The sequence below is a fragment of the Patiria miniata genome, unplaced genomic scaffold, assembly GCF_015706575.1.
Source record: "Patiria miniata isolate m_02_andy unplaced genomic scaffold, ASM1570657v1 HiC_scaffold_3, whole genome shotgun sequence".
Lineage (NCBI taxonomy): Eukaryota > Metazoa > Echinodermata > Asteroidea > Valvatida > Asterinidae > Patiria > Patiria miniata.
Window position 1 is genome coordinate 3,252,823 of NW_024037069.1, and position 25,203 is coordinate 3,278,025.

The following is a 25,203-nucleotide window of genomic DNA, read 5'->3' on the forward strand; positions in this document are numbered from 1 at the left end:
CATTAACATAGCGGGCGACCGGGGCATGCTGCGCTGCGGCCGGTCACGTCTGGGATTTAGGCTTATGTTCTGTAACTTCTGTTGTCGATTCCTGACTTCCTTGAGACGCATGTGTTTCACTCTGGCGCACTGGGTCATGTATACAGGTACGCCTGGGTGTAAATTGGGGGGGGGGGGGGGGGGGGGGGTGCTGCTGGAATAACACCCCCGCCACACACTTTTTGACCGGAAGATATGGGCTTTTGGACCCCACCCCCCCCCCCCCCCCACACACACACACACATTTTTGTCAGTGGTGAGAAACAAAGAAATGCCAATTTAAAGTTATCTTGTAACATTCCGAGAGTCAATTCATTACATAGTTCAGAGAAATGCAGCATTCAGCATATTACGTAATGCCTACATAAGTTTGCATAAGATGTACATTTGTATTATTATGAACGACGACCCCTATGCCTATAGGGTTCTTCGATTACTATAGCTTGCTTGTGACGCGTGTGTTTTACCAATATATATATACATGTATAGGCACACCTGGGCGTAAATCCGGGGGGGGGGGAGTGAAATATTTTATATTACGTGTTACCACCCCCACCCCCTACTCCCCCCCCCCCGCTCCTCCCGTCCCTCTTCCCCGCTTTACGATTTTCCACGGCGAGACAATTCGCAAAACAAGTAAGGATTTTTGGTCATCCACCACTGCACTCAATCAGTCCCCCATGCATTCGCTGACACGGATTTACCCCACTGACGAGTATGGCAAGCCTATGATACAACTAACAAAAATTGAAATGTCCTCGACGATCAAATATGACTGCAGTAATTATGTCCCGTAGGCCCCCAAGCCCATCCGATCACTGTGACGATTTCATTTTTGGCCGCCTACTAAGTACCGTAGTGCAGCTGTAGTAGGCCTGGCACTTAGTGCGGGTTTGTAGCTACGATAGGTCCCAGCTCTGGACTTATTGTTTCTGAGAATTTTAACGTCCCCCCTGGCGCCAAAGAAAAACGCAAAATACCCAGAAATAGTTACCCCACAAAATTTCACCCAACAAATGCAACGTTAATCAAGACTTTATATGATGTACGTCTCGGAGAGTTGTGAGTATTTTTTCGAATTTTGTAAATGAGAATAAATCATTGACATTCTTTCGAAATTCTGCACGGTGCGTCCGTGGAAAAGTTCACGTGAAAAAGTTTTAACAACACCGCCCTCTGTAGTTTTTAATTGACCAATAAAACAGGCACCCTGTATCCATTACGCATAATTGACATTCGGTCTTGAATCTACACCCGACTGGGTCGTACTGCACTGTGCAGTACGACTGTGACTTTGATTGGGAGTGCAAAATGGCCGGAATTTGCCTATTTCGTTCAACAATTAATACATCGAAGAGATTCCACAAAGATGTACTTTTGAAGAGACTCAAGGTGAAAGCTATTTTTCGGGAAATCATATCTTTCGTTGTCAATGTACATGATGTGGTTAGCCATGGTGTAGTCCGAAAATTTGGGACTCTACTTTCAACTGTCATGACTGTGTATGACTGAGAGTCCCTAAACTTGGTAATCCTTACTTTTAGTAAATAAAACATTTCCCAAATCAGTTTCTTGGGTCCCCTTTTGATACACTTGGGAGAATTAATTTGTGTGTCAATATAGAAGTAAATCATTATTTTGTCTAGTTAAACCATATTGAAGACTAGTCCGAAAATTTGGGACTCTCAATACTGTGTATGAGAGTCCCAAAACTTAAGGTATCCATATCATGCAAAAGTTTGTGCTGCATAATAAAACCAGTGTGAATCAAATTTGCAAGCTTCTTACTCACTACAGTTTCTTCAATAATCCCCGAAACTTCTGCCTCGCAAAGTTGCTGTTGTGAGCATTGCATCACCAAAAATTCAGCTTTTAATTCTAATTTTGCAGAGAGTTATCGAAATCCAAACGTGAGACATCACGTTGATGTGTACTGCAATGCATTGTGCAAAAAAAACTCCCTAGCTAGAACATTTTCATCTTGTAGATAAAGCAGCGCCCTCTTGTTGATCTGAGTGAATGTAGAATGTTTCATTTTTTAACAGAGGGCGCTGTGTTCATTTGGCTATCAATTAAAAAACAAGTAAGCTGCAGGGCACTTCCTACACCTACCCAGGTTACATTGGGAATCACACACCCATTTCCAGAGCATGGAGATTGACGTGGATGGTTTTTGAACTGCCAAAAACTTGCCTTAAAATTGGATTTAAGGTCTCAAATTTCGCAGATGACATGCTTGCAACTTTATCAGTTTGATGTATGTGTTGTGTGGGCATTAATTAGCCTAATGGTGAGTAAAAAAACGTCAGTAGTAATTTTGCACGTTTTTATGCACTCACGGTCCCAGTCTGATTGAAGACCTGACATGCCTGAACTTATACTTTAACAAGCTGATTTACCCGATCATAGATCGGGTAGGGCGTACAGTGTTGGGGATGAAAAGTTGGGGAGTTAAATGTAAATGGGGATATAGTTAAGGAGACATGCAGTTGTAGAAAAGCAATTTCTGTGGTGTGATCTGAGGCAAGTTCTGACCACTAAAACCAATTTTAGCAAAAGATTATCTTTTAAAGTTTTGAGTTTGGAGTAATTGAATCAGCTACATGTATTCTGAGCAATAGAATCATTGTTGTAGGCTACAATTTTTATTCGGGGAAGAAAAAGTGGGGGGGGGGGGATCCAAACACTGTCCCCCGCTTTAAAATGGGGAGGGGGGGGGGGGTTCCCCCTGTCCCCCGTCGATTTAGGCACATGATAGTTATGTACCATGGCAACTGTCTGTAAATGTTCCCGTTGGTCTGTTAAATTGGCATTTTGTGAGGCAGTTGCATTTGGAAAACGCAGTGAAAAGGTTACCGTAGTACACAGGCGAAGCTAGGCTGATTGTACAGTTTCGACAATAAATCATAATGCAATAAAACGTAAAGGTGTCATTTGAAATGAAAATGTTGAGTGTTACCATAAAATTACAAACGGTCTGAATCATGGACGAAGGTCATAATTCAGTTTCAGTATTGGACTCTTCAACAAACGTAAACTTGACCTTCTTACAATTTGCGAGACCGTCTGCGAGGAAAAAGTCGATTTAACTTTTATTGAAGTTGGTTCAAACATCTATATAAGAGCAAGTTTTACTCGGCCTCTGAGAAATGTTTGCTCCTGAAAGGATCCGAGACCGCGGTCTCCCTCGAAACCAAAATGCCGGCTCCACGTCCGTGGAAAAATGTGGGTGTCTTCCGCCGGGTCGGACACTTTTTTCGTCGATTTTTTTGTGAATGCATCGATCCTTCGTTGACCCCAAACAGGCCCCCAAAATTATAACACGACACTGAATTATACGTGGCGGGCAGCGAACTCACAACGCTCAGCCTTGGTGATGGAAGCATGGAGCTGTAAACACATAATGGAAGCAACAGCATTCTATCACGCGACGTCACATGCTTGTGCTTCAAATAGCGAGCACCGTAGACTCAACCTCGTTTCCAGGGTGAAGCCCAAGCCGTAATTTTTTGACCCACTTTTTGGGGGGGACCAAAATTTCTTTGTCCCCCCCCCCCCCCAAATTGTGTTCTGGATCCGCCCTTGCGTGATGATGTGTCACTCATGTTGATTGCAATTAAAGAAATGTTGTTCTTCGTAACGAGCAATTCGTGATGATATGGGCGGATCCAGGGGGGGGGGCCAAAAGGGGCCATGCCCCCTCCCCCCAAAAAAAAAACATTCGAAACCGTTTTTTTTTTAATGTGACGTAATAAAGGCAGGCAATGAGTACACCACCATCTTTTCCTCAAAAAAACATTGGTAAAAATGGTCAGAAATTGCCTCAAATCGCACCACAGAGCATATCTCGAGGACAAAAATTTTTCGGGGCCCTTAAGCGGGCCCCTAAGCCCAAGTCGTAATTTTTTGACCCACTTTTTTTTTTGGGGGGGGGACCAAAATTTCTTTGCCCCCCCCCCCCAAATTGTGTTCTGGATCCGCCCTTGCGTGATGACGTGTCACTCATGTGACTATAATTAGTTCTATATCAGTGGTCATTTCATAAAACAGGGCCTTGGCCTTGGCCCTGGCCTTGAGGGTTAAGCCTTGGCCTTGGCCTCGAGGCTTGAGGGTCAAAGCCTTGGCCTTGAGGGTCAAAGCCTTGGCCTTGGCCTTGGCCTTGAGGGTCAAAGCCTTTGTTCCAACACTGCACTGTCATTCACTAACAGTCCAGCAAGGTATTTCAAAATGATTTGGTAGTTTTATTTTTTGATGTTTGCAAATGTTGTATTTTCCCTTTAAACATGTTAAATGTGCTGATGTGTAATGTTCATTTTCTGTTTGATTTGGTCAAAATAGATTCATGTACCATCATCAGCATCATGTTTTGGGGGACATCATGGGAACAAGTTTTACAGGTAAGACTTGTTTTCACAGATAAACCTAGTCTGAACTAGGACTCTACGAATCGCCTTTTTTAACATTTGGAGATGGTCGGGCGATAGTAGGGTCCTAGGATCTTAGAGTACATGGCAATACCAATATCCCTTTTGCGACCATTTTCACCTGTACCCCCTATCAAAATCTGCAGATTTCACCCCAAAAACAGTCCTCAAACATAGGCCACACATCCACATGTACAAAAACTTGTCGCACTTTGCCGAATTGTTTAGTTTGTACATGTAGGGTGTTTTTGCTTTAGAAGCATACTCACCCTCTTTTGAGGCTAACCAGAAAGTGCTGCCTTTTTCAGATTGCTAATTTTTGTGAAATTTCGTGTTGAAATTTTGATATGCAAACGTGTGCAAATGAATCCGGAAATTTCACGAAAAATAGACATCTGAAAAAGGCAGCACTTTCTGATTAGGCTATATAGAGGGTGAGTATGCTTCTAAAGCAAAAAAACCCTACAAACTAAGCCTAAATGTGAAAATCAAAATTTGGCAAAGTGCGACACGTTTTTGTACATGTGGATGTGTGGCCTATGTTTACGGAGGCAGTCCAGTAAATAGGTCACATTTATGGGGCAAGATGTGCCCCTGTAGGCTTCAGTGGGAAGTGAAAATACAAATGGTGATGGTTAGGTTCACATACCTTTGGGAAGAAAAGAGAAATTTCACCTTCAATTCGGGAAACATCCTTGTCACTCACGCCTTGTTGGAGGCTGCCATTTTGAATCCAGGAAAAAATTGACTGGCATCAGACAGACCAATCACAGGGCACTTTGATTGGTCACCCGGATTGGTGACCAATCAAAGTGCCATGTGATAGGTCAGGTGACCAATCAAATAAATTGAAAATGTTTCTGAACTGTTTTTGTTTTACTGAAAGAACGCACACCTTTTCTGTGATCCATGGACAGAACTTTAAAACGGTGGTTGTGTTTACAATTCCATAAATTGAAAAGTACATTTTATTAATGATTCTTGTACTAAGATAGCCTTGGTCAAGGCGCTAGTTGTTATTTATCCGGCCGTAACACGGTAAACGATATCTTCGCAAGCGCTATGCATGCAGTCATATGTCTATGCATGCAGTGCATTAAAAATACAGCGCGAACAACGACCTCACACGGCCACTATTTTTATGCAAATCAGTTGGACCCAATCTAGCGCCTTGGTTCAATCGTCCATGTGAGGTTTTTGGGGTGGTGCTCATTATGTTAATAGCCTTAAATGTCGTTTTCTTATTGGTCGATCGTTGCGTGGAAACTTGCAGAGTGAAACGTGGCACCGTACATACATTGTAATCCATACACGTACACATTGTGTGTGTCTCTGCACACGGCACCAATGCACAAAAACTGTGGTTCCTGTCACGTCCGCAAAAGGCGAATGGCTGCAAATAATTTGATGACGTCCGGATTTACCAAGGTGTGATTGGACACTCCACATATTAGCCCCGCCTACACTTATCTGTATTCGCATACGAGGTCGCGCGCTAGAAATCCAGCGCAAAATAAAGAAAAACATAAGCTTTTGCCGACGATTGAACCAAGGCGCCCTATTGGGTCCAACTGATTTGCATAGAAATGGTGGCCGCGTGAGGTTGCTGTTCGCGCTGTACTTAGCACCGCATGCATAGCGCTAGCGAGGATATCGTTTACCACGCTACGGCCGGGATTAATAACAACTAGCGCCTTGACAAAGGCAAGTACTAAGAGGAAGCTTGAATGTATTGGGCTTACATATCCTATATTTTAAAAGTGCTGCATGCAGAAATTCACTAAAACAATAGTCCCGACATTTCGTTTTGTTTTTACTCGCCCTGTTTAACCGACAAGGGGCTTTACCCAGCTAAAATTATTGGACCAATAAAAAGCTGTCAACAAAAAGTTACCGTCGACAAAAAAGTGGGTTCTGACAATGAAATAACAAAACAACTTTACGATTATTTAAAGCATCACAGTCATGTGCTGTGCATACCTGTAGTTTTATCCTTTTGAAAAAGCTATTTGAATTTTCGGTTGATGACTGAATATTCAAATTTTCTGTATATTCGGGACAGCCCTAGTGAATGGTCACTTTGAATCAGTTGAATAGAATGCTGTGTACTCTGGGACCAGCTCTTTACTAGGTTTACCGCCTCTCGTTCTAAAGTTATTGCGACTTGAAAAATAACGAAAAGTATGCTGGTATGTGTACACCAACTAAATATAAATTCGGAACATTTTCATGCATTGACTAGCTCATCTTCCGATGCCGAATTCCTGCACGAGTCCATCATTCCCACAATGCACTTCCAGAAGAGTTTACCCCGGTTGCCCATCCCCAAGCTGCGTGATACATGCCGTCGCTACCTGGCCTCTCAGAAGCCCCTGCTGACGGGGGACCAGTATGCCCGCACCGGCGCCATCGTTGATTCCTTCCAGAAGAATGAAGGTCTTGGTGAGTACCAGAGTTGCTGACTCGAGTCATGTGACTTGGACTCGAGTCGGACTCGAGTCGCTATTTTTGTGACTTGTGACTTGACTTGTAAATACCAGCTGTGACTTGTGACTTGACTTGGACTTGCAAACAATGACTTGTGACTTGACTTGGGATTGCAAAAAATGACTTGTTACCAACCCAAGTCAGACGCTACTCGAGCGACTTAATACACTTTAATTAAGCTATTATACTTTTAATTAGCCTTTTCATTCCAGAAAATAGACCTCGGTGACTGAATCCAGTAAAATGAATAGTTCCCACTAGTTTCAAAAGTTTTCAATAAGACTGTCACAACACACTACAGTTTTCAATGACCAATTGTCTCTTGCTTAATGTATTGGTTGAACAAACTTTGAAAGGAACCTTTCATGAAAAGAAAGCAGGCCTTTGTCAATTGCATGTAAAATACCGGATAGCCTAACCCATTGGTAGGCGTTTAGTATACATGTACATGAAAATTGAACAATAAAGTGTTGGTATACAACATGTAATCGAGTGAGGAAGTCTTATTTTCACGGTCATCTTAACATTTATTTCTACAATGTAAAGTAAATTTATTAAAGTATACAAAGGGCTAATATATCCGACAGATATGTGATAAACTACAAGAATAGTAATTGCAACACATTGAAAAAGGGGAATTAAGGAGGCATGTTCAAAATAACTCGTAAGTTCACGCCAGGTTAATTCTTTTAGCTTATTACAGCTGGACAAAATAATGTGCAACTTGGACAAAGATACATGTACTTGTGACTTTACTTGTTTTTAGACCAAATGACTTGTGACTTGACTTGTGACTGGACCTAATGACTTGTGACTTGACTTGTGACTGGACCTAATGACTTGTGACTTGACTTGGACTTGCAAACAATGACTTGTGACTTGACTTGGACTTGCAAAAAATGACTTGCTGCCACCTCTGGTGGGTACAGCGCAGGGATTAACCCTAAAAGGGCCGTCCCTCCCCCTCAGATCTCATCCATCGAGTTACGAAAAATTATGAAACTCGAGACATGCATACAACAACAAAATATGAACATACCCAAAAAGTCAGGCAGCTCGGGTCGCAATTTTTTTTTTTTAAGGGGTATCGGGGAAAAACTTGAGGGGGTTTAAGGAACTTGAGACTAATTTTTTGAATCTGCCAAGCACAAAATACCCTTGCCAACTGTAGTGGAAATTCTGCACTAATGCTTAGCATATTTCAAGGATTAGCGAGGAATTTTGGCTTGTACATGTATAGATGCTGTAACCAAGGATTCTGTGCTTACAGGGTTAGCACAGTAAGTGTGCTAAGTCTGTAAGCACAGATTTCATGAAATAGTGCGTAAATTACACCATGCATTGGGCTTACGTATCAGTGCGCAGCTGCGCAGTAAACTTATGATAAATTTCACGGAATTTGGCGTAGCTGCACAAAGTTTTTAATAATTTAGAGATTTTGGATGAGGATACTAAAAAAGAAAGAAAAAAAAGTAACAGCTTTTACGGCAGTTGTTTGTGTACAAGCCATATTTCTAGAGCTATATTAAATTACTAGAGCGCTGACTTGATGTACAAAGTGATGCCAGCTAAGAGCATATATTGGCGCGTTATTGAAGCTGATATGTCCAAAACTGAAACGCACGATCAGTAAATGAGCATTTCATTTTGCTCCGTGCAAACAACGCAAATGCGTGCCCCTATATCCGCTGCAGATGATTTTGCAACGACATCTTTGTACTGTCATGAAGCGCTTAAGACAGTTGCTTAGGTATATTGTACTTGCGCATTGCATTTACAAAATGTAGAGTACAATTGCAAACTTCACTGCATCTAATTTCATTATGTTCTACAAACACGCACACAGATTCAAAATGTCTGCGCCCAGGACGGCTTCAAAGTATCTCAGCGTGTATTAAGAATGAGGAGTTAGCGCTCTAGTAATTTAATATAGCTCTATGATAGGGGCCAAAGCGTATGTACCCTCCCTGTTGAGGGCAGTGTTGGATTCTCAGCAGAAGACCGCGGTCGGGAAAACTGAACTCTGTGTACTTGTATGTTCTTAAAGCTATAGTTCATCATTCTCCAGCCATCCTCAAAAGTAACTGTCGTATTATTGTTGAAAAACATACTTGGTTGAAAGATAGTAAGGGGACTAAACTCCCTGTGAAATGATTCTTTCTGGCAAGCTATCATTTTGAAGTAATCAACGAAAGAAGGCCTTTCCAACGGTGCGTCTTAAGACGGACCGTAGGAAAATTTAAATTAGTAGTTTGTTTTATTATTTGGCGCAGCGTGCGCAAGCACTTGCACGACGCACAGGCGTGCGCGGTTGCTATAATACGTCGGATCAGTGCGCGACATCGCATATAGCTGCAATTCAAAACAATTCAAAACATGATTCAGCTACTTTTGATTTGAAATTGAGATCCTAGAATGCTGTTTTTCTCAGAATATACAGCTGAAGCTTAGCTGAAACTTCATCAGGTTAGTTGCTCAGTACCCTTCATTAGATTTTGAACACTTGTGTTGCTTGAAACGAACAAAATGCACAAATTACAAATGATGGACTATATCTTTAATGTGAACTCTCCAACTTCCCAGCATGATCACAACTAGTGCAAAGTGTTCCATCTTGCACGTACATTTGCCTGAGGACTCCATCAGTTCCTTCCTATCCCTACTCGCAACCAATTTCAATTTGCATCAGTTGAGTCATGTGGTTTCTGTAGTGAGATTTAGATGTTTGCTTGGCTTCTTTGCAGATTTGGATGTGATCCTAAGGAGACAGGACAAAGAGAACAAGCACACCAACTACATCTCAGGTAAAATTAAAACCAAGAATTACGCTCAAATATTTCATTGGTCCCCTTGCATGCTTGGGTTGAAAAAGATAGGATGAAAAAGTATCTGCAGCTACTTAAACTAGGTTGGTGTACACTTAAACTAGGTTGGTGTGGCACCTTGAAAAATAGAGTTTCAAATTGAATTGATAATTTTTAGCATTACATTAGTTATGAGCTTTCCAATGAGACATCGCACACACAAAATTGGCTAATGACGGGTAATCAATTCATTAATTGCAATTTTTGAATTAAGAGCAGGACACTCCTACATTCGTTCTGAATAGTATGTGCAATTTTAGTCATTATTTATTGTATGCAGGGCCCCAATGGAAACCAGTTCTAAACTGTTTGGGCATACGCTTTGTAAATAAATGTAAAAAATAAATAAACAAATAAACTGGAGTGCGCCATTTAAAACCAATTTTTTAAACTGTGTAAAGGCCTGCAAAAACAAACAAGCCCATTTTTTTGTTAGAGGACATTATATTCCGTTAAATTTTGTTCGGAAAAGAAAATAGAAATTTAGAAAAAGGACGTATACCAACGTTAAATTCGCCATCACCCAGATGAATCAAAGGCAGTCTTTGGAATCTTGGCACTCAGAAAAGAGACGTTCCGAGCATACCTCATACGTGCTACATTCTTGCCAATGCCCATGTCTGAGGTATACTCAGAATTTCATGGGTCTGGGTGCAGAGATTTTTCAAAATGGGATTTATTTCATCCTGTTGATAGCGCCCTCTATTGACCTGATGCTTGGTGCATATATTGGGCGAGTATAACCTGTGCGGATCCACTCTTGGACCAACACTAAGCATACTCCTTGGCACAATTGCAGAATACTTCGACACTCGTTCTATCCACCTTGTAGCTGGCTACAGAGTCACGGTTGATTGCCCTCAATAAACCTCAGTGCGACTTGTACAAAATGTATTGCCGAGTGACAGGGTATTCTGCAAGTACTTTTACTCTTTTTAGTAAAGCAACTCACACAGACATTTTATTGACTGGCTCCAAATTTAGAGATCACCAGCGGGTCACAGTTTGTGTGTGAGTGAATGATACCCAGCTTCTGTGTGAACTTTGAATTGTCCATGTATGTCTCTTACAGGGGCCTGGTTTGATATGTACCTGAAGGACAGGCAGTCCATAGTGCTCAACTATAACCCGTTCATCACTTACAACAATGACCCCAGGCCAGAGAATATGGACCAGGTAAGACCATCTATGGCCAAGTTCGGGCAAGGACCATTAGTCGACTAGTGGTTGATTTGTGACGTACCTTACGCCTGCGCACTGACAGCAACGTGCAAACGTCTCTAGTCAAACGCTGGTCAAAATGTCATCGCAAAACTTCTGGATCCTGGCTCTCTGCTAGCGTTATGAATGCGCGTGGCTATTGGTTACCAGCGAAGCAACCAACCCCAGTACATGTAGGCTGGTTCCAAATAGTCGACTAGCGTAGTCAACCACCGTCGACTAGACAGAGTTCGGGCAAATGTTAGTTAACCATTGGTCAACTATAGTCCTTGCGCGAACTTGACCTATAATGATCATATTGACTGGAAAGGAGTGCACTAATGGCCAATCATTGACTGTGACTGTTAGACCAATGGGCTCTGTGCACCAACAAAAGAGGGCGCTTTTTTTTCACTTTTGAAAGCCCCATGGACAGGACACAAATGCGTGTGCGTACTGGTTCTAATGCGTGTAGTGTGAAGTGCACACGACTTTGTTTGTTCTGAATGTTCACAAATCCTTTCTTAGCGTGACTGTCGGGTGTTGTCGGGTGGCCTTCCCTAACTCTCCCTTTCTTGCCGGTGAGGGGGTAACTTTGTGCAAGGAGCCCATAGTACTTCAAGTCTCAGATCAGGTGACAAGCTATGGACTGAACGGTGACAAAGGCAGCAGTCATTAGACATGTGATTTGACTTGTGATCGACTTGTGATCGACTTGTGATCGACTTGTGATTGACTTACGATTGACTTCTGATTAACTTGTGATTGACTTGTTATTGACTTATGATTGACTTGTGGCTGACTTACTATTGACTTCTGATTAACTTGTGATTGACTTACGATTGACTTCTGATTAACTTGTGATTGACTTTGGATTGACTTGTGATTATTTGAGAATAACTTACAGGTATGATATACTTATGATGGACTTGTGTTTTGACTTGCAGTTGACTTGTGAATTTACGTGCAATTTTAAGACTTGTTCTGTGATAACCTTATGATAGAAGTTTGAGTTGCGATTGACTTGTGGCTGACCTGCGATTGATTGAATTCGGCTTTTGATCGACTTGTTGTTTGACTTGTGATTGAACTGTGAATAACGTCTGATTGACTTCTGATTAACTTGTGGTTGAAGTTGTGATTGACTTTTGATTTACTTGTGATGGACTTCTTATCTCCTTGTGATTGAATTGTGACTTGACTTATGAAAGACTCTGCACTTTTTTGTTCTTTGATATTCCATTCCTCAGTTAATACGAGCGACAAACATGGTAGTCTCTGCTACCAGGCTCATGAAGACACTGAGAGCTAGTGTACTGGAGCCTGAACTCTTTCATCTGAATCCTAAGAAGACGGAAACAGACAGCTTCAAGAAGATGGCGAGGTGAACTAAGTTGTTTTTGTTTTCGGGGTTTTGCTAAGTTTCACGGAGCGATTATGCAGAATTATGCTGAATATTGCTTCGCATGCTTTATGTACTATTTAGAAATCAGCTAAATATAATTGGTCATAAGCTGAAGAGAGCAAGCAAGTCTCGCCAGTCCACGTTCACGTTTTATGTCAATGTCTTGGTACCAAACACTGACGAGTGTAGTCACAAACTCCTGTGAATTTATTACCCAATTGTTATCTGCGTGTTCAATTTCGAACGTGTTATGTCAGTGTTTGGTACCAAGCACCAATGAGTGTAGTCACTGACTCCTTTGAATTTGAAGGCGACATTTTAAATTTTGTAACCGTCATCAATTTGCAATAATTTCAACATGTTGTAAATTGAAATGAATTCTCTTCTTTCAAAGTATACATTTCTTGCCCTTGATCGGATGGGCCTAGTTAGAGCACACAATAAATGCAAAGAAATGGGACGTTTGAGATCCTGAACACATGATACGGTACATGGTGCCCGGATGTGCTAAATTTTCGTAAAATCTAGCAGGTTTTTAAGGTCAACTCGCAACATGCACTGTTGATCCCACAGCATCTTGGTTGGTAACTGGCTAGGCTGGTCTTGGTAGAGCTTGGTTGGGCTAGGCTGGTCTTGGTAGGTGTTAGGTTGGGCGAGGCTGGTCTTGGTAGGTGCTGGGTTGGGCGAGGCTGGTCTTGGTCAGGGTGGGTTGGGCTAGTCTAGTCTTGGTCAGGGTGGGTTGGGCTAGGCTGGTCTTGGTCAGGGTGGGTTGGGCTAGGCTGGTCTTGGTCAGGGTGGATTGGGCTAGGCTGGTCTTGGTCAGGGTGGGTTGGGCGAGGTTGGTCTTGGTCAGGGTGGGTTGGGCTAGGCTGGTCTTGGTAGAGCTTGGTTGGGCTAGGCTGGTCTTGGTAGGTGCTGGGTTGGGCGAGGTTGGTCTTGGTCAGGGTGGGTTGGGCTAGGCTGGTCTTGGTAGGAATGGGTTGGGCTAGGCTGGTCACGGTAGGGGTGGGTTGGGCGAGGTTGGTCTTGGTCAGGGTGGGTTGGGCTAGGCTGGTCTTGGTAGGGGTGGGTTGGGCTAGGCTGGTCACGGTAGGGGTGGGTTGGGCTAGGCTGGTCACGGTTGGGACAGGTTGGGCTTGGTTGGTTTAGGTAGGGTTTTAAATACCACTCCTCATCTTTTCCTTTCCGTCATTTTTTTCCCCACTCTTCGATTTGATTCAGGAGGATGCCAGAGTCCATCGCCTCCTACTACGCTATCCTCAACAAGGCTTTCCCTCTAGACATGAGCCAGTACTTCAGACTGTTCAACTCCTCCCGGGTCCCGCTGCACGGGCGGGACGACTTTGCAACCGATCCGACGGCCAAGCACGTGCTCGTGGTCCGTAACGGCAACTTCTACACATTTGACGTCTTGGATAAGGACGGTGAGTGCTGCCTGGGATCTCATTTTGGAAGACCAGCTTGAAATCAGAGCTATGAATTGCATTGATTTCAATGCGTTCTCATTTTACATGATTGCCACGACATGCACTTTGATGACTTTGCATTGGTAATTATCTGTTGTACAGCATTTTTTTTTCCAGATCAGAGAGAAATGGTGACAGAAACAAGCTCAAAATGAGATAAACCCACACTTCACACAATATCATTATACAATTAACTTTTCTGTATTAATTATTATATGTTTTTTATTTTATCGCAAATTTCGGTTGTGAGGTGGTATTTACGGTGAGAAATGCCTAAGGTGGCTGCTAAAATTTAAGAAGCGGGGGTCTCACATTTGAATGGTCAGGAAAAACACTGTAACACTGCACCATTCACTATCCCACAGTCATGGAAAAAAGACCTAGAATTCAAAGCTATCCGCTCTGTTCACAAGTAACCCCTCACCGGCAAAGAGAGTACAGTTGGGGGTGACCTACCGACGCCATCTTGCCTGACTGAATTTCATTTGCTGCGAAGCGAGGCCAATGCGTGTGCATAGTACAAATCCCCTGGTGTACGTGCGTCACACACAAGGAACAGTGCACGTCAACCAGCTAAATGTCCCGCCCATGGGACGTCGTTGCTAGGTAAAAGGGCGCCCTCTTTCGTTGGCGCACAGAGCCCATAATGGAAAGTCGTAGAACAGTGATGGGATTTGTTATTTTACAAGGAGCTATTGCAAGTTCCATGCACCATTTCTATGCTCTGTGGTCTGTTATCAAACTGGAAGGCTGTAGAAGAGTAGCATCTCTTGTCTCAGTGTGCTGACTGGCCAGTGCACACTGGAATTCTCCGAACAAAATTAGAAGCAATTTATGAGGTGGCATCACGCTCACGTGCATGCTGTACGCATTCTTAAAGATGCGCTTGAAGTGTGTGCGAAGGAGCCCGAAGTGCGTGCATACTAGCCGAGCGCAACTCGCTCGCGAGACAGGTGCTTGCACTCCTAAAATGCCAAAACAGCGTAGGAATTGGTCATGGAAAGCCCTAGTTTTGGAAAAATCCTGGAATTACATTTTAAGATTTCTGTGTGAACCCTGATTCTTGGATTGAGTCACCGAAGGAAATTTGTCACAGTTTATTTGCTACTACATGGCTTATGTGTACTTAATTAGTACTAATTGATACTAATCAGTACATGTACTAAGTAATACTAATTAATCTACAAGACCCAAAGGAATTCCCCAGTACTGCAGTAAGAGATAATAAAAAGTTGAATGGAATTAAATGTAGAGCTTCTGAGTTGACTTGCAACTGGATAACTCGGTTGTCAACAACTGGATAACTCGGTTGTCAACAACTGGACAACTCGGTTGTCAACAACTGGACAACTCGGTTGTCAACAACTGGACAACTCGGTTGTCAACAACTGGACAACTCGGTTGTCAACAACTGGACAACTCGGTTGTCAACAACTGGACAACTCGGTTGTCAACAACTGGACAACTCGGTTGTCAACAACTGGATAACTCGGTTGTCAACAACTGGACAACTCGGTTGTCAACAACTGGATAACTCGGTTGTCAACAACTGGATAACTCGGTTGTCAACAACTGGATAACTCAGTTGTCAACAACTGGATAACTCGGTTGTCAACAACTGGATAACTCGGTTGTCAACAACTGGACAACTCGGTTGTCAACAACTGGACAACTCGGTTGTCAACAACTGGATCACTCGGTTGTCAACAACTGGACAACTCGGTTGTCAACAACTGGATAACTTGGTTGTCAACAACTGGATAACTCGGTTGTCAACAACTGGACAACTCGGTTGTCAACAACTGGATAACTCGGTTGTCAACAACTGGACAACTCGGTTGTCAACTGGACAACTCAGTTGTCAACATCTGGATAACTCGGTTGTCAACAACTGGATAACTCGGTTGTCAACAACTGGATAACTCGGTTGTCAACAACTGGATAACTCGGTCGTCAAAAACTGGACAACTCGGTTGTCAACAACTGGACAATTCGGTTGTCAACAACTGGACAACTCGGTTGTCAACAACTGGACAACTCGGTTGTCAACAACTGGATAACTCGGTTGTCAACAACTGGACAACTCGGTTGTCAACAACTGGATAACTCGGTTGTCAACAACTGGACAACTCGGTTGTCAACAACTGGACAACTCGGTTGTCAACAACTGGACAACTCGGTTGTCAACAACTGGACAACTCGGTTGTCAACAACTGGACAACTCGGTTGTCAACAACTGGATAACTCGGTTGTCAACAACTGGATAACTCGGTTGTCAACAACTGGACAACTCGGTTGTCAACAACTGGACAACTCGGTTGTCAACTGGATAACTCGGTTGTCAACAACTGGATAACTCGGTTGTCAACAACTGGACAAATCGGTTGTCAACATAAAATGTTGACAACAATACATAAAGTCGCTGAGAAAAGAAAGACACTAACAAAATGTTTGCATTTTTACATTGCCATAATATAAAATATCCTCATTTGTCCCGTAATTGACGTACAAGGACTTGAATACAAATCTGTTGTCAACATGAAGTTTTGGCGACAATGTTTAAGTCACAGAGAAAAGGAAGTCACAAAAACCTCTTTGCCAATTTTTTTTATTGCCATTAGGTAATATGCTACCACCGTCCGTCATCCACGCAAACATCCACTACATCCTCCAAGATAATGCCCCGCCCACTGAGCATCCCGTTGGGTACCTGACCAGCGAGAATCGCAACGTGTGGGCCACGCTACGCCGTCACATGGCCGGACTGAGCGCGGGCAATGCTGAGTCGCTGCGCATGATTGACAGTGCCATGCTGTGCATGTGTTTGGATGACGACTCGCCAGACACGCCAGAGAGTATGACTAGAATGATGCTGTATGGCAGTGGCAGTAACAGGTGGGTTTCAGCACAAAACAGTGTTAGGCCAAACAAAATACTCGGTCTCTGGTCAGCGCGCGCGTCGATTTTAATCATGCGCGTCAACCTTTTTTTTTTCTTTTTCAAATTAACACGGAAGCTACAACAGCCCCCTCTATTGCTGCGCCTCCTCAAATTTTTTGTACCAAGGAGCACCAAGGAATGGGGAAATTGCACCAAGGCAAATAATAAAGGGCACCAAGGCAAATTATGGAGGACACCAATGTATAATGAGGTCACAAAAAAGCAAAATAGTACCCACCTTGTCTGTACAATACAAGCTTGAAAAAAAAAAAAAAAACACCAAAAAAAAAAAAACCGTGTCGCCGCAACAATTTCGGAACTTCGGTCTGACCAGAGACCGACTTTTTTTTTTTTTGGCCTTAAGTGTAATTTATAAATACATGTACATGTACCTGAGACTGTTAACCTAGTCTATTCTAATGATGTATCCTTTCCTATGAAGACAACACCAAATTAATATACATGTACAACATATATTACCATATATAGGGTACGGCTTGCCAAGGGGCAGTCAACCAGTTGGAGCTGGCTCTTTAATTGTTTAATTTTAAACAATAATTATACAGATATTCAATGTAATCGTACAAACTCCCGAATAAACCCACTGGATTAAAAACCAGAGATAAAACTCAATGAGCAAAAACTCTGGAAAACCTTGTGGTTGCCAGCAAGACAAAACGTTTCGAACGTTTACACAAAGCTATTTTTTAAAGCTGATCCATTCTGTGTTTGTTCTTAACTGACCTGAAGTCGCAAGCTAGAATGATCCCCCACGCCTTCGCCTCACACGTTCTACGTACATTCTATGCACGTCTTTCATACATTTGTATTCAAATTTGACACACCCTTTCCACCCTTATACGCACCACCGCCTCGCGGAATTCATTCCTCAACCGATTAGACAAATTTTGCCTGCTATACAACCGTAACGCAGGCAAAGATAATTCCTGTTGGTTGAGAGCCCGTCGTGTGGGTGGGTTTAAACCGTCGCTTAAACACCACTCTGTGGTTAAACAGCGATGTTTAAAACCAATCACAAGCACCCTTGCTCCACGTCAGTATGTGCCACGCACTCTGTCGGCTTGAGAGCCGCTGACATAGCTGCCAACTATTACGATTTTGTCGTAATTATTACGAATTGTTTGTTAAATTACGAAAATACAATTTGCCACTAAAACATTACGAATTTCCCATTTTCTCCCTAACAAAAAAAAAATTACTTGTAAAGTATCGTTTTTGACCGAAAACTTCTGGCGAAATGTTGCGATAATGGATGGACTGGTGACAAGTCTAATAAGCAATGCAGTCAAGCACCTGATAGACATCAATGCAGTGTGCGCAGTGGAGTACATGAGGACCAGACTAATTGAATGTTCAATGGTGTGCCATTTGTGTGCATCTCGTGGATGTGTGGTTGTGTGTGTGTACTGTGTGTGAGTACTTTTCAGTGACAATTGTGAGCACTTTTGGTTGCTTACTGCCGGAATGAGACCATTAGGGCGAAATTTTAATCATGGAATTTAATAAGAGTATGGTTAGAATAATTGGTAACAGAGTTTGACTTTATCACAACGTCCAGAAAAGATAAATCAGCATGCGTTTGCAAGGTATGTTGGCAGGATATTTCTATCGCATACGGTGGCCCTAAATCATTGTGTGTAAAAACACGATACGAACTCGAAACTCAACATCGATAGCATGCATCTCAAAAGAAAAAAATTGCGCACATGTTATTATTGTTATTATTTATTTGACTTCAACAAACAAATACAGACATTTTTTTTAATTATCTTTTGGCCTACAGTACATTATTATTCACAACAAGAATGGTATGCACCTGTAAACCATGTACCTGTACTCGATGTTGGTAAAGCTGGTACATACACTTTTGATAATAGGAGCAGTTGAAAATGACCGCGCGGGTTGATTTACTCATTGGGATTTTGAAAAGTTGGCAGCTATGCGCTAATGTGATCTCGATATACATGTAGGAGAGGTTGATCACAACACACCCGCATTAGAAAAGTGCCGAACATGGAGTAAATTGGTAGGGAAAAAAAATCGTTGGAAGTTTGTCAACTTTTCAAGTGCTAATGAGTTGACAATTTGGACTTGTAGGTGGTTTGACAAGTCCATCCAGGTCATCCTGTGCAAGAACGGCATGATGGGAGTCAACTTTGAGCACGCCTGGGGTGATGGCGTGGCCGTCCTGCGATTCTTCAATGAGGTCTTCAAGGACAACTCCGACCAACCCGCGGTGGGACCGGACTCGCGACCGGCAACTGTCGACGCCTCGGAAAACGTTAAAAGTGTAAGCTATTTTCATTCAGTATGCACCAATTCAGTAGCCTATAGTCATGATCATATTACCTGGTTTCTCAAATTTCCGTTAAAGTTTACTCAAATTTCCGTTAAAGATTAAATAGACAATGGGCCTTATACACAAGTCGGCCATATTGAATTGCAAGTGAGGTAAAATCTTCATTTTTGGAACTTGCGAAGAGGAATGAAAGCAAGTAAATTACTAATATAACCAAGTATGCTTCAATGAATAATTTAAAATTTGTAATTAAACATTCCCTAATGTTGTAAGTTAGATTTGAAAATAAAATGACAGTAAAATAAGACTGCATAAATAGTCTGGCGCCATCCCATTCAACGGATAACATGAAAGACATTCAGGGAACTCGACAAAAATGGCCAACTCGTGCATAAGGCCTATTGGCTAGTATTTCCAAAATTTGCTGGACCACATTTTGCTAAGGGGGAAAACAACGACTTGTTTTTAACTAAACGCATTCATGGTTGTGAATGTGAAACTTCAAATTTTTTAAAAGATGTTTCGATATTTGCATGTTCTTGGAGGAGAAATTGGTATGAAACAGGGGTAACTAGTAATAAGTTATTTTTCTGGCATCAGCGGGTTTTTCTTATTTGTTCCTCTCTGATTTAGCCCAATAAAAATACAAAAATGTTTCAGAAAGTCTTGTATTCAATTTCCTTTATCGGGACCTCTCGATTACAAAATAATTTTTAACTTTCCTGCTGTGTGACCAATCACAGACAGTCAAAGGTTATTTGCAAAACGCGATAAATGTTTTTTTTGTTGCCTTTTACAATCCCGCTCTCTCCTGGTAGCTTTATACGCCTGGCACTAAACAAAAACTAAGCAGTTTTTATAATCATCCTTGTTTGGACATTTCTGTTATGTTTTTGTCACAGAAACTTTCCGGTTCAATTTGATACCTCACTTGGGAATACTGTGTAAGAAATAACGAAAGCGCAAGCGCTGAAGCTTCTGAAATCCCCAAACTAAAAGTTGTATTTAGCAAGATTTGGAGAAAAGCAATGAGTGAGAAAGTGTCTTGCCCAAGGGCACACGCACCATGACCCCAGGCTGGACTCGAACCCACAACCCGCAGCTTTACCCGCAGACCACGAATCCAGTGCCCTTAACCATGAGGCCACAGTACTCCAGGCCACAGTTGCCAGGCAGATTGGGAATCATTGATTATCAAAATGTGCAGTCAGGCAGATGCTTTATTCAGTCTTTTGTTTTAGACTCATTCCTCTACTGTTTGGCAATTTCATTCCCTCCAATGCAGATAAGCTTTGACCTGGATCCAGCTGTTGTACAAGGCATCCAGAAAGCCAAGGATAGCTTCCATACCTCGACTAGCCGGCTGAGCGTCTGTGCCAAACAGAACTTCCTCTATGGCAGGGACTACCTCAAGAGCACTGAGATCAGCCCAGATGCTCTGATGCAGCTGTCATTCCAGGTCGGCTGCCCAAAAGGGTTCTCTTAAAACCACAGGAACAAATCTTGTTTCACTCTCTTGAGAACGTTTCTAAACAGGACATTTTAGGTTTACACAAAGGTAAAGTACAACATAGACAGTTTCAATTTGCAACATTTGGGCAGTGTTCCGACTCGACTTTGTAATGGTTTTATAGCATCTTTTAAGATGATACTATTTTTAAAAGGGTGGCATGGGTGGCTTGTGCGTAAAGCACTCGCCTCTTACCAAGGTGACCACGGTTCAAATCCTGGCTGTGGATCGCATGTGAGTAGAGTTGTGCGTTGGTTCTCTCCTGTGCCATGAGGGTTTTTCTCCAGGCCCTCCGGTTTTTCTCCCCCCGGAAAAATCAAACACTTTTGATCTCAGGCTGTGCTCCGTGGTCATTATGTGGGCCGATGTGGCCGGCAGCCATAGGCGCCTTAACGTGTCAGCGGCCCAACCACGTTGTTGTCGCGTCCTTCGCAATTCAGCATACCAGCTGCGAGTAAGGATGATTAGCCTCCCAAATTATTAATATCATGACCAAAAGTAATGGCTGTGCTTTATGTAAGCATACAATTTTACTAAATACCGTAAAGACTCTGCCATTTAAAAAAGGAGATAAATGTACCTAGCCTTACGGAGAATATGCAAAAGTCAGTAGCTGCCTTGTGCCTGTTAATAGATGTAGTATTTGAAAAATACATTGCTTTCCAACAATGGTCTGGTCCAACCATTGTTGGTAAATGATGGTAATGGTTCTTTTCTTGAAAATACCAGGTGCAGCTACTTCACATGATGCTTGATACTATCATTATCTTACAAGCTATTTCATAATATTTTGGCAGTTTTGTGTTAAATGTTTGCAGAGGTAAAAATATCTGTAACCATCATCTACAACTCTCCTCTCCTCAGATTGGGTTTTACAGACTGACTGGGCAGACAGCCCCGACGTACGAGTCCTGCAGCACAGCGGCCTTCAAGCACGGCCGGACGGAGACGCTACGGCCGGCCACGCTGGAGACCAAGCGATGCGCTGAGGCGTTCCAAAAGGACTCGGGTGTCAGCGCGCAAGAGAAGCGGCATCTGATGAAAGCGTGCTCCGACAAGCATTACGATTTGACTAAGGAGGCTCTCATGGGTAGGCTCAATCGGGGAAATTTCTCCCTGTCTGTGAATAGTATTCACCTCCCGCCCCCCCCCCCCCCCCCACCCCTCTTAAAACATTTTAAAATGTGTTAACTGCTGGGTTATCTTCATCCTTCTCGCAATGTTCAGAGTTGTACTGCACTAGTCATTGACTCCCTACAAGTCTGATTCAAGTTGTAATTTCCAGTGACTCAACTGACAGGCATGCAACTTGTCCTCAGATCGGCTGATTTCCTCGTTTTTCACTTCACACTGTGCCATTCCAAACTGAAAAACACACTGTATAAAGTCTTGTAAAGGTTAGAGTTTCCTCGTTTTTAGGTTCTTCCAAGTTGCATGCCTGAACCGACTCAACCATTGTCAACTCAAGACATTGCAAGCAAATGACTCCTTCTGAGGCTCTTCACTATTTAGTCAAAGGCTCATAAACTTTTATTCTACTGTATGCTGTAATAGGGCCACAGATTTTGCTAACTGCATCCACATTAGCGCGACATATAACTGTCGCCCTTTTTTGAAAACGACCCTTAGGACAAGGAATTTTTAAGTTGCAAACCATCTAGATTGATTTCTCGTGTCCCAATTAGTAAAAACACCGAATTTTGCGGAGAAAGGATAAGGTCAACTTGGGTTTGGTGACAGTTTAGGTTTACCATATTTAATTAGTCCACATTTTGTTTGCAATTGATTACACACCTATGAACGGGTACAATGAAGCCAGCTACACTGATTCAGCAGGAGCATCAGTCCATTATTGTTTTAAGTTCCGTCTAATTAAGGATCAGTTCCCTACTCAGAGACAAGGGCGGATCCAGGGGGGGCCAAAGGGGGCCATGGCCCCCCCCCCCCCAAACGAAACCAATTTTTTTTTTAATGTGACATCGCAATAAAGGCAGGCAATGAGTACACCACCATCCTTTCCTCAAAAGAAATTGGTTAAATGGGTTAGAAATTGCCTCAGATCGCACCACAGAGCATCTAGAATCCAAAAATTTTTCGGGGCCCTTAAGCGGGCCCCGAACCCCACGCCGTATTTTTTTAGACCCACTTTTTAGGGGGACCAAAATTTGTTTGGGCCCCCCAAAAAAATTGTGTTCTGGATCCGCCCTTGCTCAGAGAGTTAACCCTCCCCCTCTCCCCTTAAATAAACTGTTTATAATATAAATACTTGATGTATATAAATACCTTGGTTTACTATTTTTTTCTTATCGAATCATATATTTTCTTATTTTAGTCGTCGTACACGTATACACACTGTTTGTGTTCTTGTTATAGGTGTTGTTATGTTTATTCGTTTATTGTGAAGCTGTTACTTTGTTTTGTTTTTTGTAAACAGGCTGTTCCTTGACAAGCCCCGCTTTTTTGGAACGTGCCTCCACATTTGTCTATATTTATTGTACTTTTCTTTATGATCATGTGGAAATAAATGTTACTTTGAATTGAATTGAATGTACTTGGTGTTCTTTCACTCTGAAGGCAAAGGCTGGGACCGCCACCTCTTCGGACTCAAGAAAATCGCAGAGATGGAGTATTCACTGCCGGAGATGTTCACAGACCCCGCCTACGCCAACATCAACCAAATCATCCTCTCCACGAGCACCTTGGCCAGCCCGGCCGTTCTGATCGGCGGGTTTGCCCCCGTCACTCCAAACGGCTTCGGGATCGGGTACAACATGAGCAGCGACAATCTCGGAGTGAACATCACCAGTTACCCGGAGTCCCACAACGTGGAGGATTTTGTGGAGTGCCTCAACAGCAGCTGGGAGGACATGTATGAAATTTTGGACACCACGACGGCGCCGCCTAAGAAGTAGTGTTGCGATGTCACCTCTGTCACATCTGCCAAGTGACACGGGGAACTTTTCAGAACCACCAGTTTTGACACGCAGAATGCCTTTGCACATGAAGTTGTATGGAGAATATGGCCACATATGAATTAGTTGACTGTGGCTTGCAATTGCACATGTACCTGTGGAAACCCCTGAAGCCACTTTCCATGCACTTGTGTGCTACTGTCAGATTTAGCCAGATAATTCGGACATGGTCTGTAAATCAAATTAAATCGGTCTATTAAAACGGTTTATATAACCGACATACAGATCCCTGTAATTTGATTGGTGGAACTTACATCACGTGACATTCGTTATTACTGCCATTCACACCGGGACTCAAAAAGTCCCATTCGCCCGTGGGGAATGGGAAATACTATTGAACAGTTAGGATCATTCTTGTTCCATGATGCGGTATTTGTGTCCAAATGCATGCTAGTATGCGCGTTGAGCATCGCGCGTTGGGCGTATTGTTCCAAAGAGCCAGCGCTACGGAGTTGGGTTTCAACATTTTTGTGAAGGGGTGGTTTGGAAGAGAGAAATACATGTTCCACTTATTTCGTATTGAAATAAAAGTTCAAATATATATAATGACAAAGATCTATATGTCAGTTATATAAAACAAATATTGAGTGGCTTTTAATTGTGAAATGGGAGGAACATTATCGCTCGGTAAAATCTGGACTTTTCCAGCAACTTGCGATGATATTCCTCCCATTTCACTCTGAGCCACTCATTATTTGTATACTATTAACTCTAACGTACAGTACCTGAATCCATCAAAATCCAAACCCTCGTTCTGGAGGATTTTGGCAGATTCAGGACAGTAAGCCTAGCGGTACTGCAGGATTTTGATGGATTCAGGATACCTCCATATTGAGCAGTTGGGGGACTTTGATGGATTCAGGATCTCAACAGTCAAACTCCCTGGCTATATTTTTGGTGTGTACGAGGTATATGTACTACACTGGTGGATTCTGATGGATTCACTTGTGGATTCTGATGGACTCAGGACACCAACATTTTTGCAGGACAAAGTTGGTGGATTTTAACGGATTCATGATACTTTCTAGCAAAAGTGCTCAAGGGGTAAGGGTTAAAGGAGAAACTGAGTTCACAAATGTGAGGCGTTCTGGCAAAATGAGACAGAACTGGGCAGAGGTTTTGCGGGTATTAGGAAAGAGAATAAAATTCTCCTTACAATACTGTTTGTTGCAATTCAGGTTGAAAAAGGTTGACGCCAATGCACAAATTGTGGTTAGAAGTACATGTACATGTGTAGGAATGTTCTGTTTAATGATATGCCTACATAAACAATGATGAATGTGCAAAGAATCTCTGTTGATTTGAAACCAGCTGAAATGTACATGTGTATTGTTATTGTTTTATAGATGTAAATTTATATGAGGGGCACGATATGTATATATACACAATTTTGAAATTAGGGAGTATTTGAAACAGTGTATTCTTGCTGTTGGTGAAACACACTTTTTTCTGCTCAAGGAGGTTGTTAACATACATGTATCAGTGGATTGGTTTAGACTCAACTGATTTTTCATTGTGGAAGTTTCCCAGCATTTTTTAGTTGATTGTTTTTTTACACTCCCTCAAACATATTGTC

The 25,203-nt window shown here is 42.4% G+C and overlaps 1 protein-coding gene across 1 annotated transcript; it reads left to right on the forward strand.

Annotated features, from left to right (window-relative positions):
* The first annotated feature begins 1,281 nt into the window (after nt 1–1,281).
* Nucleotides 1,282–23,822, forward strand: LOC119737656 (carnitine O-palmitoyltransferase 2, mitochondrial-like). The gene is made up of 12 exons (XM_038212146.1): nt 1,282–1,431; nt 4,378–4,436; nt 6,706–6,905; nt 9,695–9,754; nt 10,887–10,990; nt 12,265–12,398; nt 13,641–13,843; nt 16,507–16,780; nt 18,944–19,136; nt 20,431–20,604; nt 21,520–21,745; nt 23,230–23,822. Exons 1-12 carry the CDS (start codon nt 1,351–1,353, stop codon nt 23,565–23,567), a joined length of 2,046 nt encoding a protein of 681 aa, XP_038068074.1. The 5' UTR covers nt 1,282–1,350; the 3' UTR covers nt 23,568–23,822.
* The last annotated feature ends 1,381 nt before the right edge of the window (nt 23,823–25,203 follow it).